Genomic DNA, 18390 nt, shown 5'->3' with positions numbered 1-18390 from the left:
ATGAAGATTTACGATCATTATAGAATTTACAGCTTTTTCAGGCAGGAGACCCAAACATCAAACCATAAACTCTTGGTAAATTAATGGATCTCCTTGCCCTATAGCTGAACTTAGCTTCAGGTCGCTGCTCCAATTTAAAGTGCGTCACAGCTCATAAATCCTCCGAACGCGTCCAGAACTTCTTCCGTCCGACTAGGGGGGGGCTTTTCTCATCGGCAACTCCACATCTTTAAAAAATATGCTCAGTAACAACAATTATAAAGTTCAACTCACACAGTCTTTTGCTTCTCTTTCACTCCAAACAAGCCAGGACATCGCGTCCGGGAAGGTACGAGGCAACAATATGAAGAAAAAAAAATAAAAACTCACTTCCCTTATCGCTCCGTCCCCATCAATCCTTCTTCCAGATGCAGTACAGTCTTTTGACTCCTCTCCCTCAGCAGCATAAATTTCTCAGCAGTAAACAGCGCTTCTTCCCCTCCTTCTGAAGTATGTCCATAGATTTAAGCCTAATTATCTTCTTTAACCATGGAAATCCCCGCCATGCAGATTAGCGTCCGGGAGTCCTGGCCCTCGTAAGTGCTCAGCCCAAGCTCCCCCCACTCCAAAAACAGTCGGAGTGGGTCTGGGGGCATCGCGGGCCAGCGGCCCCTCTCCGTAACCCCCGGAGAGGGTAGGGGGTTGCCATTTACTCCCCTAGCAACCGCCAAATTCCTTACGAAGGTCAGAGAGATGGAAAACAGGTCCGCCATTCCTGCAGGCGGAAACCGGAGACTCTCCAGGGGATTTCAAGGTCAGGAAGCCTTTTTGAAATATAGGCAGGAGGAAACCAGAACATACAGTCTGCGCAATAGGGAGGTCAAACACATGGGGTGGAGAGCCAAACGGCCCATTCAAGAGAAGCCCAGGGATTTATTTCCACCAGAAATGTTGATTCCACTTGAATGCAACAGTGGACTATCTGCTCCACCTCTTAACAACATAAAGCCCCCTGTTTTGTTTTCATGCTACAGCCACTGATGTCTGCATTGCTCATTTAGAAGGAATGGGAGAAGAGGCCGGGGCTGTGGTGTGCAACAGCAGCAACCATTACTGGGTCGTTCCCTTTCCCTTTCTAAAAGGGAATCCGTTTCCTAACTGTAGCATTGTTCAATAATTTGTGTGCAGGCTGGTCAAGAGCCATCTAAAGGACCACTGGTAAGAGCCCTCAGATCTCAGGTTCTGATTCTCTTGCTGGACAGATGGAGAAACCAAGATCTTCACTGTGGTATAGCATCATGGTGGGACACTTGAAATAAGAGAAGCAAGTCAAATGAAACAGGACATTTGCCTTAGCTCAGGAGTAGGCAGTGTGGGGTGTGCCTTGCAGATGTTGTGGAACTACAATTCCCATCAACCCCAGCCAGTATGGTCAATGGTCAGGGATGATGGGAGTTGTAGTCCAACATCATCTGGGGCCACAACATTGGCTATCCCCCCCTCAACTAATTAAAGATGTATTGAACATGGATATTAAAGACTGATTTCCCAAAGAAACTGCAAAACTCTTAGCATTTTGGTTCTGTGTCGCTTATTATTTGTTCTTTTTACAGATTACTTTTTTTTAAAGGGAGAACCTCGTTCTAATATTATGAAATTATTTCTGCCGAGACTGAAAATTACATGTTGGTGTTCCAAGGCAGCTTCCCGCTCCATTAATTTCTTGTTTTCTTCTTCCAACACCTTCACGGTATCTTTGAGAGGACCGATTTCCAACTTGAAAAAGAAGAAGGGAAATTGCCATTATTATTTGCTTGCTTCTTTATTTCACCAGGCAAATTCAAGGCAGCTCACAAAAAAAGTCTTATCTACTCACACTGGCGTGCTTTTGAACTGCTAGATTGGCAGGAGCTGGGACAGAGCAACGAGAGCTCACCCCGTGGCAGGGATTCGAACTGCCAACCTTCTGATCGGCAAGCCCAAGAGGCTCAGTGGTTTAGACCACAGCGCCACCCGCCTCCCAGCTGCTGGTACACCACCAACAAAGGCTGTTGATGCCCCAAGCCAAGTGAGGCCTCATATGGCTTTGAATTCATTTTAACTTCACTTATTCTGACTGAATTCATTTAGAAGAACCGTACTGGATCCAGAACCGACCAGCTACAATCCACTTAATTCTGATGCATCCCCAATACCAACAGAGTGTAAACCTGTCTTGTCGGCAGCCGTGGTATGAATGACCATCGTACCTTGTGTTCTGTTAGTTCCGCTTCCAATCTTTTGTTCTCTTCCGTTATTTCATGTATTGTTTTCTGCATCTGCCACCAAGGATTAAAAAAACAGCTCCATCATCAATCTCACCAAAGAAAGAACCAAGCTGTTCTATTTTACCTCCCTGGGTATTTGAGAGAGAGAAAATAAACTTACTAAACCCCAGCCTGCCAGCTTCTAACTTTGTACCGGCACTGCTCCTTATGTTTCGTTTTATCCCACTATTGATCTTCACATGTGATCCATTTGCCTGCACTTCCTCCCTGGAGGACAACGGGCTCCCCTTGAACTTTTACAAAATAATCTCAAATTGGTGAAATTAAATATGTTGCCCTCCCATCAAGGGTTCTTTACCAATATGCCTTGCAGACCCAAAAAGGTTAGCAAGAAAAATTGTCATGTGCACACCATACATTCCACAACCAAATGCACACAGTAACCTAACTCTACTGGCTAATACAGAATGCTTATTTCCAGCATAATTTAAGGCGGAGGTGTGTGTGTTTGGGGGGGGGGGGGAATGACCCTGCGGGGTTGTCAGGGAAGGCCTCTGCAGACACATCTATGGGTCCCATGTGGGCAATCAATAGCTCATGTAATTTAAAAAAAATTAAAAGCAACTTTTCTTTTTTTAAAGATACTAATGGAGAAATCTTCCTAACCCTTCAAAACAGCTATGATGAAAGGGTATTGTAAGGGGAGAAAGTACAGAGAACCGCCCCCTTGCATCAGAAGTAGCTCCTCCCCAAGCAGCGATGGAAGCGAGGGCTCTGAGGAGGCTAGTGAGTAAGTGGAGAGAGAGGGCCAGGGCTCCAGCAGCATGGGAGAGCCCCGGCAACACAGGACGGAGGAAAGAAAGGGGGAGAAGGGAGAAAATGAAAGCATGGAGCGTAGACCCTTTCCTCCGGTTCCGGAATTATGGAGGAGAAAGAAAGGGAGGAGATTCACTGTCCCAAGACTCCTATGTTGGAGAAGATCACGTGGGGGGCAGTGCCGGATTCTGCATCGGAATGAGCAGACATGTTTTACACACCTGTCTCACTGTAAATAGACTGCACTAATAAAAACTGTTTAAAGACAAGCATGCGGAACATCGTTACTCTAGAGTAGTCGCAAGAACCCCTGACAGGTATATTTGGCAAAAAGCTACTTTTTAGTTAAGAAAGGACAGTAACAAGGAAAGGTATATTAATGGCCAGCAACAGAGACATTTGTGCAAATGAAACACACGGTTCATGTATCTTTAATGACCTGTCAAATTCATGTCGATCTTCTTTTCCCAGGGGTGGGGCAACTCCCAGATACCATTGACAGTTCATAACCTGATATGTATGCTAAATATACCAGTTCTCTGTGCTGCTTTCAGCGACAGGCTGCACAAAATTGAGTTCGTACAGAAATGTCCCCCTCTCTGTTATAAACCATAGCACTCTGTGGTACACTAAGCGGTACATCTTGGTCCTTGTAGGCTGCTGTTGGGGGAAGGCCACACATTTCTCTGAAGAGTGTTTAATGCCTAAACTGACATTTAATATAATGGCTTGTCTCCAACCAAGAGTGGGCCCACAATATTAAACAGACCTAAGTCAGGCATGCCCATTAAATTCAGTGGATTTACTCTGGGTAGACCTTAACACTAGGATGCAACCCAATATTTTAAAAATAAGAACATGGGAAATGTGTGTGTGGTACCTGTTCCTCCAGCCTCTCCTTCTCCTTCAGCAGAGAGTCCCTCTCCTGCAGAGCTGCCTCCAGTTCGCTTCCGATCCTGGCAACGGTGGACTCCAGGAGCTCCTTTTGAGCGGTTGTGGTCTCCTGGAGTTCGGATGCTTCATGCCCGCAGGCAGCGCGTTCTGCACGCAAGGCTTCTCTGAGGAGCAAAGCAGCAAGTACAAATCCATTACAAACCTTTGGAGGTGACCTGGAAACCAGGCAGAGGGCCTTCTCGGTAGGGACGCCCTCCCATAAGATGTCAAGGAGATAAATAATGACACAACTTTTAGAAGACATCTGAAGGTAGCCCAGGATCGGGAAGTTTTTAATGTTTGACGTTTTATTGTGCTTTTCATATTCTGTTGGGAGCCGCCCAGAGTGGCTGGGGTATATGATTGGCAGAAGAAGCTCATAGAATTTATGGAACTGTCTGAGTTGACCGGGAGACTCCGGGATCGGATTGAAGTAGCAGTGGAAGAAGATTGGAAGAAATTTAAAATTTTATTTAAAGAACAAGCGTATAATAGATTAGAACCAATGGAAGTGAGGGAGATACAAAGAGGTTGTAGAGAATATAATGGTATGAAATAAGTATTGTTAGAAGATAATTATAATTTAATTAAGAGGTAAGATATAGATTGAGTGTAAAAGGATAGAGAAATAAGGTAATATTAAAGTAATAATTAGAGGTTATATAAGATTTAGAGTTTACTAAGTATGATATGTAAAGAAACGCAGAAGGAGGTGGAATGAGGAAGTCAATAGATTAGAAATAAGGGTTATAAGTTAGAATTTTTGTTTTTGTATTTCTTGTATTTTGTATTTTTTGTGTTTTGTATTTTTGTATGTTTTTGTTGTTTGTTAAAAAAAAATCTCTAAATTTATTATTATTTATACCCTAAGGGTGGGGTATAAATAATAATAATAATAATAATTATTATTATTATTACTTCTGCGACCTTCAAAAGCAGCCAAAGGCCTCACATTTCGGACAGCAGGTATATGCCACAGAATGAGACGCCTTACATCTAAGACTGAAGTAGAGCTTGTATTAAGATGTTTAAAAAAAGAGAGGAGGGGATATGGCATAAAAGGAAGCCAGGCCACACATAGGAAAGGAAAGCAATACTTTAGCTCTCACATCTCTCTCTGGAGCCGAGCGTTTTCATTCTGCACAATCTGCAGTTCCGCCGTAATACTGGCCCGGGCAGCATCCAGAATCAAGTCCTGCTCTTGCAGCTTCTGACTGATTTTATCCTGCTCCACCTAAAAAGGAAAGGAGGAATTATGAAGGCGCATATAATGATAAAATGAATCCCCAACATTTTCAGCCTGAAAATCTTGGCCGTGAAGAGCTGGAAGAGCTTGCTCATTGCTTTGCAGGCATTTTCCCACCTGGCCTGAGAGGGCAGGGCCCAGACTGACTCCAGCTACAAAAGCTGCAGCTGGTGAAGAGGGCCAGAACACCGTGGCTGCTTCTTAGTGGAGACCCAGGCTATTGAGCTTGAGCTTCCACAGCTGTTGCCTGTAGCAACAGCAGCAGATTATGTTCTATGCTTTTAATTTTTTATTCTCTTGCTAATTACCACATTTTTCCATGTATAACACACCCACGTGTATAAGGCTACCCCTATTTTTGGGGACTCCAATTTAAGAAAATAGGGGGAGTTGGCCCAGAGTTGTTGAGCTTTGGGGGGGGGGGATTTGCCACCAATCACACACCAAACCGCCACTGACAAGCTCCTGCTCACGGCTGCAACCAATCACCCGTCCCCAGTATGCACTATCCGTGTATAAGACGGATTATTTTACAGTCAAAAAACCTCGTCTTATACATGGAAAAGTATGGTATGCTGTCTCAAACATGCATTTTATACATGCATTTTATATTGGATTTCCTTCAGTAATGGTTTCTTTTGATATGTTTAGGGCTGTTTTGGTTTTTTTTTTGTGTGTGCAAACTCTGCTGTGTTAAAAGTGCATTCTGTAGCTGACCTCCTTTGCAATGTTTTATTTTGAAATATTCAAGATAATATTTTAGTTTCCTGTTAATTACATTGCTTTGAATGTATACTTTGCACTTGACTTTCTTCAGTAATGTTTCATTCTGGACTTTGTTTGATGTTTTAATGAGTTGTAAACCACTTTGAGATTTTCTTCTTCTTAAAAATAAAGCGGTTTAGAAGTGAAACGAATAGCAGTAATAACAACAACAATAATAAACAAGAGCTGACTACCGTGTTACACATTTAACATTCATTTACTATGCCTTTATATCCAGTTCTGTTTCTAAAACAGAAGGGCTGGTCTTAGAAAGGACATTTTCAGCATGGCTCCCTCCTGCGATTGTGAGAGCAAATCACTGTGGTTCAAAATCACCTGGTGCAAAAGGACCTCTGGAGCTTACAATCCTACAGACCAACGTTTCCTAAACTTGGGTCTCCAGCTATCGTTGGACTACAGCTCCCATCAGCCCTAGCTAGCAGCACCAGTGGTCAGGGATGATGGGAATCACAGTCCAAAAACAGCCGGAGACCCAAGATTGGGAAAACCTGCTACAGGCTTAGGGCAGAAGTGGGCAACCTTTTTTCGATTGGAGGGATTCATTCTCTCTTGGCTGATCCTCTGGGAGCCACATGCTAATCAGGGGTCGGCAAGGCTTACCAAGCATGGTAAGATCCTCCGTGGGCCGGACCAGTGCAGCGCAACGCCGGAAATTGCCCCTGCGCATGCCCAGATGCTGGAAATCGCGCCTGCGCAGAAATGATTTTCAGCGTCTGGGCATGCGCAGAAGCAATTTCCGGAGCCGTGGAAGAGAGTCCCCGCGCCACGCTGTGTCAGTTTAGCGCAGCGCGCAGGGACTCACCAAATGGGCAGCTTGGTTCGGAGGTGGCTCGTGGACCAGTTAAACAGCCTCCGTGGGCTGCTTCTGGCCCATGGGCCGCAGGTTGGTATCCCTGTGCTAAGTGTTGAGTGGGGTCAAAATGGCCATAGCCACTTCCCTCACTCAAGTCATCGTCCTCACACAGACAAATGCAGAAGCAGGCTAGCTTTTCCGGAAACCTAATTGCTCTCTCTCTCTGAACATCTTCATGGAGGCTGAAGCTGGAGACGATTACGTTTTCTCTCCCTAGGCGCAACCTCTCTAAACACCCCGTGCCACAATTATGCTTAAAAAAAGCCAAGCTGATTCTAATACAAAGCTTTCCCCTCCAAAGTTAAAACCTGCACAGGTGAGGGCAATTCTATGGGCTGGATGGAGAAGTCACACAAACCACCGGTTCTCCACCTGGGTGAATAAATTGTGGGTAACTATCTGGAACAGACCCCTTTCCATATGCACAAAACAGGGAACGGCAGGTTCTTCTGATCCTGCTATATCCGTGTTTCTCAAACATGGGTCCCCAGCTGTTGTCGGACTACAACTCCCATCATCCCCAACCACTGGTTCTGCTAGCTAGGGATGATGGGAGTTGTAGTCTGACAACTTCAGGCAACCTAAGTTTGAGGAAACACCGCGTTACACGAAGCCCACTTCACATATTACAAAATGTTAGTGGGTACAAAAGTCTGTTGGGGGGGACAACGACAGAGGAGAATGGGCTTGCCTCCCACAATTCTTTGTTCCTGCCTTTGTAACGCGCTCAGAGATCGAACCCAACCCAGATAACCCTGTCGTCAACCTAAGGAAATGGTGAATGGCATACACATTGCAGATTAATAGGACGGTTTCTGAAATGTGCGTGAAAATGGCTCCAAACCTTCAGGGCGGCCTGGTGATCCGAGATGAGTTGAGCGTTCCCCATGGTAACGCTTCGAAGGGTGTCGTTCATTTCTGCACACTGTTGGGTCAGCTGCTCATTAAGCACCTTGAGGAGGGACACAAGAAGTCTCTATCAATTCATTATTCCCAGCTTTCTTCCTTAAGGGGGGAAATTCTATGGGCCTTAGGTCACTAGGTCGTACAGCCAATGCCAGGCAGGATTCAACTTCTTCTGATTTTGTCCCCATCCTCCTCGCTGCCGAGTTCAACAAGGGCAAAACTGGGACTAAATAGGAGGTTGTAGGGGTAGCACCACATTTGCCCTCAAGGAAAAACCTCAACCAGACATTCCTGGGGGACTGTTCCCCAGCCTCTACCGTGTTTGTAGTTCTACAGCACCCATATTCCACACATATACAAAATGGCACATGCAAAATTTATCCAGACCTTGGCAAAGCAATCTCTCTTTTCTGCTACATACAGTGGTGCCTCGCTAGACGAATTTAATTCGTTCTAGCGAATCCCATAGGAATGCATTGAATTTTTTTGAATTTTTTCTCATAGGAACACATTAATTGAATTTCAATGCATTCCTATGGGAAACTGCGATTCGCTAGACGAATTTTTTGTAAAACGAATTCATCTAGCGAGGCAACCTCCACTAGAAAAAACCTTTCGTTAAGCGGAAATTTCGTTAAGCAGGACATTCGTTAAGCGAGGCACCACTGTATACCATATTTTTCGTCTATAAGAGGCCCTCATATATAAGACACCCCCTATTTTGGGGGACTCTGATTTAGGAAAATGGGGGAAGATCTATCCATGTATAAGACGCCCCCAAATTTGGGACATTATTTTTAAGGGAAAAAACCTAGTCTTATACACGGGAAAATACGGTAATTTTGAACCAAGTCCTTTAAAAAAAAGTCCTTAAAAAAAATAGGGACCCAGGTGGCGCTGTGGTTAAACCACTGAGCCTAGGGCTTGCTGATCAGAAGGTTGGCGGTTTGAATCCCTGTGACGGGGTGAGCTCCCGTTGCTTGGTCCCAGCTCCTGCCAACCTAGCAGTTCGAAAGCACGTCAAAGTGCAAGTAGATAAATAGGAACCGCTACAGCGGGAAGGTAAACGGCGTTTCCGTGCGCTGCTCTGGTTTGCCATAAGCGGCTTTGTCATGCTGGCCACATGACCTGGAAGCTGTACGCCGGCTCCCTCGGCCAATAATGCGAGATGAGCGCGCAACCCCAGAGTCGGTCACGACTGGACCTATTGGTCAGGGGTCCCTTTACCTTTACCTTACCTTAAAAAAATAAAACAAAATCCCATTACTTGCACTTTTTCTGCCACCTCTCGCAAAGAGGCTATTTCTGATCGCAGCTGCGTGTTCTCCTCATGTTCCCTGCTCAGAGACAGTCGTGCAGTCTAAAGGAAAAGAAGAGGAAAGAAAGGACTCCCTAGGGGGAAACGTTTCAAACAGGCAAAGCATTGCAGGCAGTTCAACCAGGTGTGTCAATGCATCTGGTTTTTCCATCTCATTTTTCATGTAATGGGGCAGTCCAGTTAAAATTAGTACAGCTCTTGAATTATTAGCCTCATGCCCTTGCTGTATCAGCTGCACTTACCTGAACTGTAGATATACTGTATATAGGGTCAAGACATTTAAAAAAAGGAGGGGGGGGCGAATCCTGCCAAATTCCCGTTTTTAAACTTACTTTCCCTTCTTCGCTGAGCCTGGAGATGGTATTCTCTCGGGATTCTAGAACAGAACCCACAGAAAGAAAGCGTCACCAGATTTTGAAGCTATTAATCAAAATGTTAACCATCATCACTTAGATGTTGTTGGGTTTTGTTTTTTTCCTCCGAATCAAAATACCAAATATAGAACTCTGCTACAGAAACTGCTGCGCCAAGCTCCTCTTTTCCTAGAATACTGTTTTGGACCGACAAGCAAGGACAAATATTAGATAGATGACTTTTCTTATGGTAAACCTAAGAAAGGATTAGCTGCTGAAACCTTATGCAGGCTTGTTTGCAAATACATTCCATTGGACCCAGAGGGAATTCCTTCTGAGTAAGATCTACAGGGCTGGGCTGTGGACTGATAACGCTGTCACACAAGCCAAAGCGGTAGTTTGTCTTTCATTTTTCGAAAAAATAGGTCTTTAAACTCATAAAATGTACCCGGTGAGACTAATTCTGTTGCGTTCTCTGATAGTACTGCGGTTTATCATGTGGAAGATTACCTGGCCCTGCTAAGTGTTTATGAAAATCCGCCGATGAAACCGATCATCTGTAATTTTTGTTGTTGAAATGTCCAAATAACTATGCAGCCAGCAAAGAAACAATTCCCTCAAAGCTCAATCAACTCTCTTTTCAGCATCTCCAACAGTCACTACAACATCCTTAGCAGTCGGGGGCGTAGCCACTTGCTATGTTTTGTGTCATCTCTAAATATATTTGTTCTCATTCAATTTGCCAATGCCTATCCCACTATTATTGCAGTGACTTCACTCCAATGTTAATGTTTGGTGCTGACCTTTAAAGCCCTCAACACCCTCGGTCCAGTATACCTGAAGGAGCGTCTCCACCCCCCATCATTCAGCCTGGACACTGAGGTCCAGCTCCGAGGGCCTTCTGGCGGTTCCCTCCCTGCAAGAAGTGAGGGAACCAGGCAGAGGGCCTTCTCTGTAGTGGCGCCTGCCCTGTGGAACGCCCTCCCACCAGATGTCAAGGAAATAAACAACTACTGTATCTGACATTTAGAAGACATCTGGAGGCAGCCCTGTTTGGGGAAGTTTTTTAATGTCTGATGTTTTAATGTATTTTTAATCTTTTGTTGGAAGCCGCCCAGAGTGGCTGGAGAAACCCAGCCAGGTGGGCAGGGTATAAATAATAAATTTATTATTATTAACATTTATAGGCTCCAAACGTTTAGGCTCCAGACCTGCTAAGACATAACTTCCTATTTCGTCAAGCAGGCTGGAAAGGCCCATTCTTAAGACCTGAGCTGGTCTCACAGTCCTGGGGAACAGGCAGTTGCAGATTTAATACCACAGGCAGAGCTTGCACACTGCAATGCTTTTCAGCGAGTCACTTCACACATTAAACTGCCAATTATTACAGGTGCAGCGCATGGAGTGTGGACTGGTCTCAAGGCATGAAAAAGACCCAAAACGACTTGCATACCTAGATCCAATTTAAGCCGTGCACACTGCTGTTCCAGCTGAAGAGCCCTCTCTTCCTCCCTTTGCAGCCTCTCCCGAGATATCTCAATATCTTGGCGGAGGCTGTTACAGTCCTGCTGCAGAATGTGAACCTGTAATGGCATCCAAATAATGCATTCAGTATTTTCTTTAAAAAAAAAAAAATAACCACCAACAAAGGCTTTCATTGAGCTAGACAGCTGAAGAATGAAAAACCTATAGCTGTACCGTTTGCAACCCGAAAAGTTTTATTTTTAAAATTTTATTTATTTGGTTTTTCAAATTTCAGTTTTACAGTCACATATCCAACATACAACAACAACAACAACAACAACAAACAGGATTCCAAAGTATCTCCTGGACTTCCCTCCTCCCCTTTGTGGGTCCTATTGTTAGCTATTCCCTCCTGCATCTTTTATGATAATCCAAATCTTTTACATCTCCATTATGTCCAAAATTTACCATTAAACTACAAGTGTTATTCCAATCCTGCTAACAATTCTAACTGTTTACAATGGTCTTAAGTTATAAATTTCCCCCATTCTTTATTAAAATTTTGGTCTTCCTGATTTCTGATTCTTCTGGTCGTTTTTGCCATTTCGGCAACCAAAAAGTTTAAAGTTGTTTTTAATATTATTTTTTTATGCTGTAACCTGCCCTGGGACCTTATGGTGAAGGGCAGGTAATAAATCACCACACACTCTTAATCTCCCCTCCCAAACACACCCTTAAGGCTCAGGGAGAGAACACTGGGAATCTTGGGTTGTGATTCAGTGTCAGAGGCCATCTTTCACATGCAAAAGACCCCTAGCAACTTCAAAAAGGGCTGGAAAAGAACCTTGCATGAACCTGCAAAGCGTGCCTACCAGTATAGACTACTGATACTACTGCTACTAATTTATTATTTATACCCCACCCATCTTGGTTACAGGGAAGCAGGCAGAGTAGCTACAGTGAGAAGAAGCCTACCAAGTTCCAATCCCACAGTAGTCACATTGCAGCATCTATGCAGCTGATAGATGTGAGGTTACAGGGAACCAGGCAGAGGGCCTTCTCAGTGGTGGCGCCCGCCCTGTGGAACATCCTCCCATCAGATGTCAAGGAAATAGACAACTATCTGTCTTTTAGAAGACATCTGAAGGCAGCCTTGTGTAGGGAAGTTTTTAATGTTTGATGTTTTATTCGTGTTTTTAATATTCTGTTGGGAGCCGCCCAGAGTGGCTGGGGAAACCCAGCCAGATGGGCAGGGTATAAATAAATTTATTCTTATTATTATTAATCCGTTTACTGGTATGCAAGAATGTATATACCGGTATATTCTTGCCTGCACAGCAGGGGATGGTCATGCAGTAGGTCTGGAGAAAAGTTGTAGACCTTCCTTTTTAAAATATGTATTATTATTATTATTATTATTATGCCAAATAATTGCTGTATTATTATATTATTATTAAATAAATTTTTACACCTCCCCATACCTGCAAGTCACAGGGCGGTTCACTACATAGAATCACAATATTAAAAATGCAAAATACGTAATAAAAAACAAGAAGAATCCAATAATCCCCCCACAGCACATTTTAAAAGGGCATTTGATGTCAATCAGCCAAAGGTTTGGTTAAAGGTTTGGTTAAAGAGGAACTTTTTTTTGCCTGGCACCTAAATCAAGGCCCCAGCCAAGCCTCCCTGCAGGAGGAGGAGGAGGAGCATTGTGATATTTAAATGTGCTGCGGAAGGGGAGACTGTTGGTTTGCTTCTATTCTTACTATATCTTATGTATTTTATAAGATTTTATACATAAAACCACCCTGAGATCTACAGGCATAGGGCAGCATGCAAATTTAATTGATCAATTAATATGAATAGTATGCTGTAGTAACTTTTTGAACTACAGTAGTCTGTCGATAGCCTGCAAAACTGTATTGTTCTGGTGAAATCCTAAAACGAGAACGGACGCTTCACCCACCTGCTTCCTTTCGTTTTCCACCGTGGCTTCCATTTCATGCATCCGATAAAGCAAGACTGCTTGGGATTCTTCCAAGGACTGGCGCATGCCGGACTCCTTGGACAGCTTCTCTGTCAGCTGCAAGCGACAAAGCAGGCATTTGGAAAACCAGTTCTGTTTCAAACCAGGGTTACGAGAGTGAGAGACCTCTAAACTTCTCTTTCTAGGCTAAGCAACTTGCTTGGCACTGGGAGGGAGCACTGGAAACGCGAGCCTGAGGGCCACGCTGCATGCAATCGTCAAACAGAATCCGTTCCGGATGTCTGTTCGAATCAGAAGCAGCAGAAGTTGCGCCGGATGTTTGGGTTCCAAAGAACGTTTGCAAACCGGAACACTCACTTCCGGGTTTGCGGCGTTCGGGAACCAAAACATTTGAGTCGCAAGGCGTTTGGGATCCGAGGTACGGCTGTATTTGCCTATCGCAATGTAGACGACGGCAGAACACTCTTAGCAAAAATTCTACACCTGCCCATAGCTTGAAACAGTTTTATCTCAAATATACAAAACACGCGCTGGCCTTCAAAACGGATGCAACCTCTCCACGCAGTGGGGCACCTCATGGAGAATTTTCTGAGCATCGCCAGCAGATTTATTTCCTTGTTTCAACTGCCATGCCTTCTTGAATTGTTAGGGAGCTCATCTTCTTCATTCCCCATCCCCCCATGGTAACCCAAATACCCTTCTGCCCTTACCTCTTGCAGTTTACGGTTCATCTTATTTTTCGCTGCCCTCAACTCATCTGCAGCAACGGTTACATCTCTCTGCAAAAACCAACAGCAGTGCATGGGTGGGCTGGATGTGCAAATGTTTTTGTTTTTCCCCAAAGCTGGGCTCTTTGTAACACATCCCAATTGCTCTTCAACTGATCTGCGTTTCCAACAAACTTTTCTGTCACTTGATGTGGCAGTAAACAACTTTCGCAGAACTCCGAGCCTGGTGTCTGAAGCCACACCATCAGACAGCTTAGAAACGGGGAATGCAGTTATCAAATGACATTTCCCTCTACCCCCAAGTTTGTAAAATATATGTAAGTCTGAGTATAAGTTTATCATAATACATATGTTTAACATTAAGGGCAATTCCTGAAGGAGCGTCTCCACCCCCGTCGTTCAGCCTGGACACTGAGGTCCAGTGCCGAGGGTCTTCTGTTGGTTCCCTCGCTGCAAGAGGCCAAGTTACAGGGAACCAGGCAGAGGGACTTCTCGGTAGTGGCACCCGCTCTGTGGAACGCCCTCCCACCAGATGTCAAAGAGAAAAACAACTACCAGACTTTTAGAAGACATCTGAAGGCAGCCCTGTTTAGGGAAGCTTTTAATGTTTGACAGTCTATTGTATTTTAATATTTTGTTGGAAGCCGCCCAGAGTGGCTGAGATAACCCAGTCAGATGGGCGGGGTATAAATAATAAATTATTATTATTATTATTCCCTCACGCCCCTGCCCCCCAATTTGGAACTAGAACAAAGTCTAGCTCCCTGGAAAATAAAATAGGATTAATAATTGGGACTGGTGTCGTGTGATAGAGGACCAAACCAAGAATGCTGATTAAGAGAGGAAGCCTACCTGCAATTTCTAGTAACAGCTAGCACATTTGCAAAGCTAAGCAGGGTCTGGTATGGTTGCAATACTGGATGGGAGACCGCATGTTGAGATTCCTGCATTGCAGGAAGTTGGACTAGATCAGGCATCCCCAAACTGAGGGCCTCCAGATGTTTTGGTCTACAACTCCCATGATCCCTAGCTAAGAGGACCAGTGGTGAGAGATGATGGGAATTGTAGTCCAAAACATCTGGAGGTCCGAAGTTTGGGGGTGCCTGGACTAGATGATCCTTGGGCTCTCTTCCAACTGTAGAATGCTATGATGCTACTTTTTTTAGTTAAATAAATTGTTTAAATTGTTATTAAGGAAATGATTATTTTCCCCCTTCCGATAAAGTACAGCAGAAAAGTTGTCCAAATATAAACAGTTAACTTATTAAACCTCACAATAATTTCATAATTATTTGTCTATGTATTTCTAACAGCATAGCCAAATCAGTAATTTTTGATATAACTGTCAAAGCTACTCTGAAAATTCATTATTCCAAAATTGAAACCTTCATCTAGTTGTAAATATTAAGATTATACCAGCAAGAATAAGTCTTTCAGTAAAAAAAAATAAAAAAATCAAGGCTTACTGACTAGCAATTTAAATCATGATCTAAATCGATTTGATTTGATTTAAATCAAATCCACCCTGGTTAACAGACTAGATCAGGCTTCCTCAACCTCGGCCCCCCAGATGTTTTTGGCCTACAACTCCCATGATCCCTGGCTAGCAGGACCAATGGTCAGGGATGATGGGAATTGTAGTCAAAAAATCTGAAGGGCTGAGGTTGAGGAAGCCTGGACTAGATCATCACAAGCTTCAGTACCTTCGTGGCAGTTGCAATTTCCAGAGCAGCGCTCAGCTTTTGAACCTGGCCTCTGGCTTTTTCCTCCTCTTCCCGGGACTCCCTCAGCTGCTGGCACAGCACTCTTCCCTCCATCTGAAGCACCTTCACTTCTCCGATGTGCTCCTCCTGTATTGCGTTCAGGCGCTGCTCTAAATTGGCTGCAAGACAGCAAGGCAGAAACAGAGGCACATTGCACCGAGCCCGGCTTCTCAGGCTTCCGAGAGCAGACACCACGTTGCCGGTTTCTTTGCCCGATTTGAAATGTGAAGTATGCTTCAATGCCACACCCAAAAATGGTTCAGAGCAAAGGTGGGGGACTGGTGGTCTGCAGTTTGGAACCAGCCAGTGGGAGTGGCCGCCGAGACCATAGAACACCGGTCCTGAAAGACCTACATTGGCTTCCAGTACACTTTCGAGCACAATTCAAGTCTTGGTGCTGACCTTTAACGCCCTAAACGGCCTCGGCCCAGGATACCTGAAGGAGCGTCTCCTCCTCAAAGGGCCTTCTGGCGGTTCCCTCCCTGAGCGACATGAGGTTACAGGGAACCAGGCAGAGGGCCTTCTCGGTAGTGGCGCCCGCCCTGTGAAACACCCTCCCATCAGATGTCAAGGAAATAAACAACTATCTGACTTTTAGAAGACATCTGAAGGCAGCCCTGTTTAGGGAAGCTTCTAATGTTTAATAAATTATTGTATTTTAATATTTCTGTTGGAAGCCGTCCAGAGTGGCTGGGGAAACCCAGCTAGATGGGCGGTGTATAAACAATTTATTTATTATTATTATTAAAACTCAGAAATATGTTAGGTGCCAAATGGCTCCTTAAACCAGGGTTACAGTCGCTAAAACGTAAAGAGATGCATTTTAAATAAAAGCACACATTCTACTCATGTAAAAACACCATGCAGGCCCCACAAATAACCCAGAGGTGTATTTTAAATAAAAGGGCACATTCTACTCATGTAAAAACACGCTGATTCCCGGACCGTCCGCGGGCCGGATTTAGAAGGCGATTGGGCCGGATCCAGCCCCCGGGCCTTAGTTTGCCTACCCACGAATCTAACGCCATTGCATGCACCAGCCTTTGGTTCCCACCCCCTACAGTTACCTGCATGCTTTGGGTTGAGCTCTTTTTCCGTCTGCAGCCGGAACATACTCAGCTTCATGGTCTGCACAACGCTTTCGAGCCGGCACATCCGATTCACGAGACTTTCGCACGTCTGCCACAGCGTGTCCTTTGCTCCGCCAAATGCCGTTCTGGCACGGACGGGGCTGATGGTCTGGTGGCCTTCAGAGGTCTCCGAGGGTTTCGAAGGGAAGAGTTCCATGCTGGAAGAAACAAGATGCTCATTTGTTGCTGCAATTCCACATGTGCATATATCCTCGGTATTATGCGCACATTATCTGCATGCGTGGCTGCAAACTGGAACACAGCTGAGAGGCAAAACCCATTTCTCACTGCAAATTGTGCAGGGAATATACCTCCTTCCCTTTTTGCCATACAAATAAGCTGTGGGAAATCCCATAGATGGAAACTACAGTTACTCATCACCCCTGAAACATGGGTGTTTCAAGTAAAACAATAGAAATACTTAACTAACTGACCAATCAGGTTGGTTCTCCCCCCCAACAAAAGTCCTGTCCCTCCCCAACAAAAATCCTGGCTATGCCCATGCCCTGAAAGAAGATAATCTACTCTCACCAAGAGGGAATCCATGGAAGATGAACATGCACAGAGAGTTCCCTCATTTGGATGCAAAGCTCAACTTCAGTTTAGCATCACAGGCAAAAGTGTCACAGGCTCAAATGCTTCCTCGCCATCACCTCCCACTTCCAGCACAGCCGCAAAGAGGAGATCAGAGGCTTTCTCCTGTTTTTAATTACAGCAGTTTATTATTATATCCAAACATGGTAAAACTGTGGTTAGCCTCAGCTATGGTTTCTTGAAACAAGCCAACTTCCACCTCCAGGTATACGTGGATTCCAACTCCCATCAGCACCAGGCAGCATGGCCAATGGCCAGGGATGATGGGAGTTGTAGTCCAGCAACATTGGTAGGGCACCACCACTGCGCTAGGGCAAGTTCCCAAACTTGGGTCTCCAGCCATTTTTGGACTACAATTGCCATCATCCCTGACCCGTGGTCCTACTAGCTAGGGATGATGGGAGTTGTAGTCCAAAAAACAGCTGGAGACTCAAGTTTGGGAAACCCTGCATTAGCGTTTCTCAAACTTGTATCCCCAACTGTTGCTGGACTACAACTCCCATCATCCCTAGTTAGCAGGAGCACAGGTGGCCACACTTGCCAATGATCAATTAAGCAAGGGCATTTGATTAGCAGCCCCTGTCTGCTACTTAGCCTCTTAATTCTTATGGAAATAGTAAGGGTGTATTTACTTTTTCACACATGAATTCTCCATCTTGGCTTTATTTCTGTTAAATAAACCATGACATGGTATGATACAGGCATCCCCAAACTGCGGCCCTCCAGATGTTTTGGCCTACAACTCCCATGATCCCTAGCTAAGAGGACCAGTGGTCAGGGATGATGGGAATTGTAGTCCAAAACATCTGGCGGGCCGAAGTTTGGGGATGTCTGGTATAATATGTCATGTGTTGTTGTTCATCTGAGGTTGCATTTACCTAATTTTAAGACCTGCTAAGGAACAAATGATTGCCATTATGTCCCAATATGTAAACCCACAGAATTCAAAGAGGGTGCACTTTCTTTTCCCCCATGACTATAAATAAAAAAGTCTTATCTTTATGCCAATACCTCATTCACTTCGGTGCCCTTCACCTGCAACGAAACTCAACTACGTCGACTCAAAACAATACAGTATTGATTCAGAAGACTGATTAAAATCCGAATACATCAACTTCTTAATAACTTGGGTGCTGGTAGCAAAGGCCAGTCAGATGTTCAGAGAGAGAGAGAAGATCACACAAATAAAGGAAAATGCAGAAAGAAGGTTGCAGTCCTGTGTTTACATCCCTGGAAATAACAGTGGAACTTACTTCCATGTAAA

The 18390-nt window shown here is 44.5% G+C and overlaps 1 protein-coding gene across 2 annotated transcripts in view; it reads right to left on the bottom strand.

Annotated features, from left to right (window-relative positions):
* CCDC150 (coiled-coil domain containing 150) overlaps window positions 1-18390 on the bottom strand; it is a 39794-nt gene that overhangs the window by 19264 nt on the left and 2140 nt on the right. For both annotated transcript variants that reach the window (XM_060281499.1, XM_060281497.1), the window contains 12 exons: window positions 16470-16690; window positions 15343-15521; window positions 13622-13690; window positions 12891-13007; window positions 10911-11040; window positions 9437-9480; window positions 9054-9146; window positions 7725-7832; window positions 5105-5229; window positions 3943-4120; window positions 2229-2297; window positions 1663-1755 (listed from right to left, as the gene is read on the bottom strand). In XM_060281499.1, the coding sequence (XP_060137482.1) occupies window positions 1663-1755; window positions 2229-2297; window positions 3943-4120; window positions 5105-5229; window positions 7725-7832; window positions 9054-9146; window positions 9437-9480; window positions 10911-11040; window positions 12891-13007; window positions 13622-13690; window positions 15343-15521; window positions 16470-16690 (1426 nt within the window). The remainder of the gene's footprint in view (window positions 1-1662; window positions 1756-2228; window positions 2298-3942; window positions 4121-5104; window positions 5230-7724; window positions 7833-9053; window positions 9147-9436; window positions 9481-10910; window positions 11041-12890; window positions 13008-13621; window positions 13691-15342; window positions 15522-16469; window positions 16691-18390) is intronic.

Source organism: Zootoca vivipara, chromosome 1 (genome assembly GCF_963506605.1).
Source record: "Zootoca vivipara chromosome 1, rZooViv1.1, whole genome shotgun sequence".
Taxonomy (NCBI): domain Eukaryota; kingdom Metazoa; phylum Chordata; class Lepidosauria; order Squamata; family Lacertidae; genus Zootoca; species Zootoca vivipara.
The sequence above is the reverse complement of the archived record's forward strand: the minus strand, read 5'-3'. Positions and strand labels throughout refer to the sequence as shown.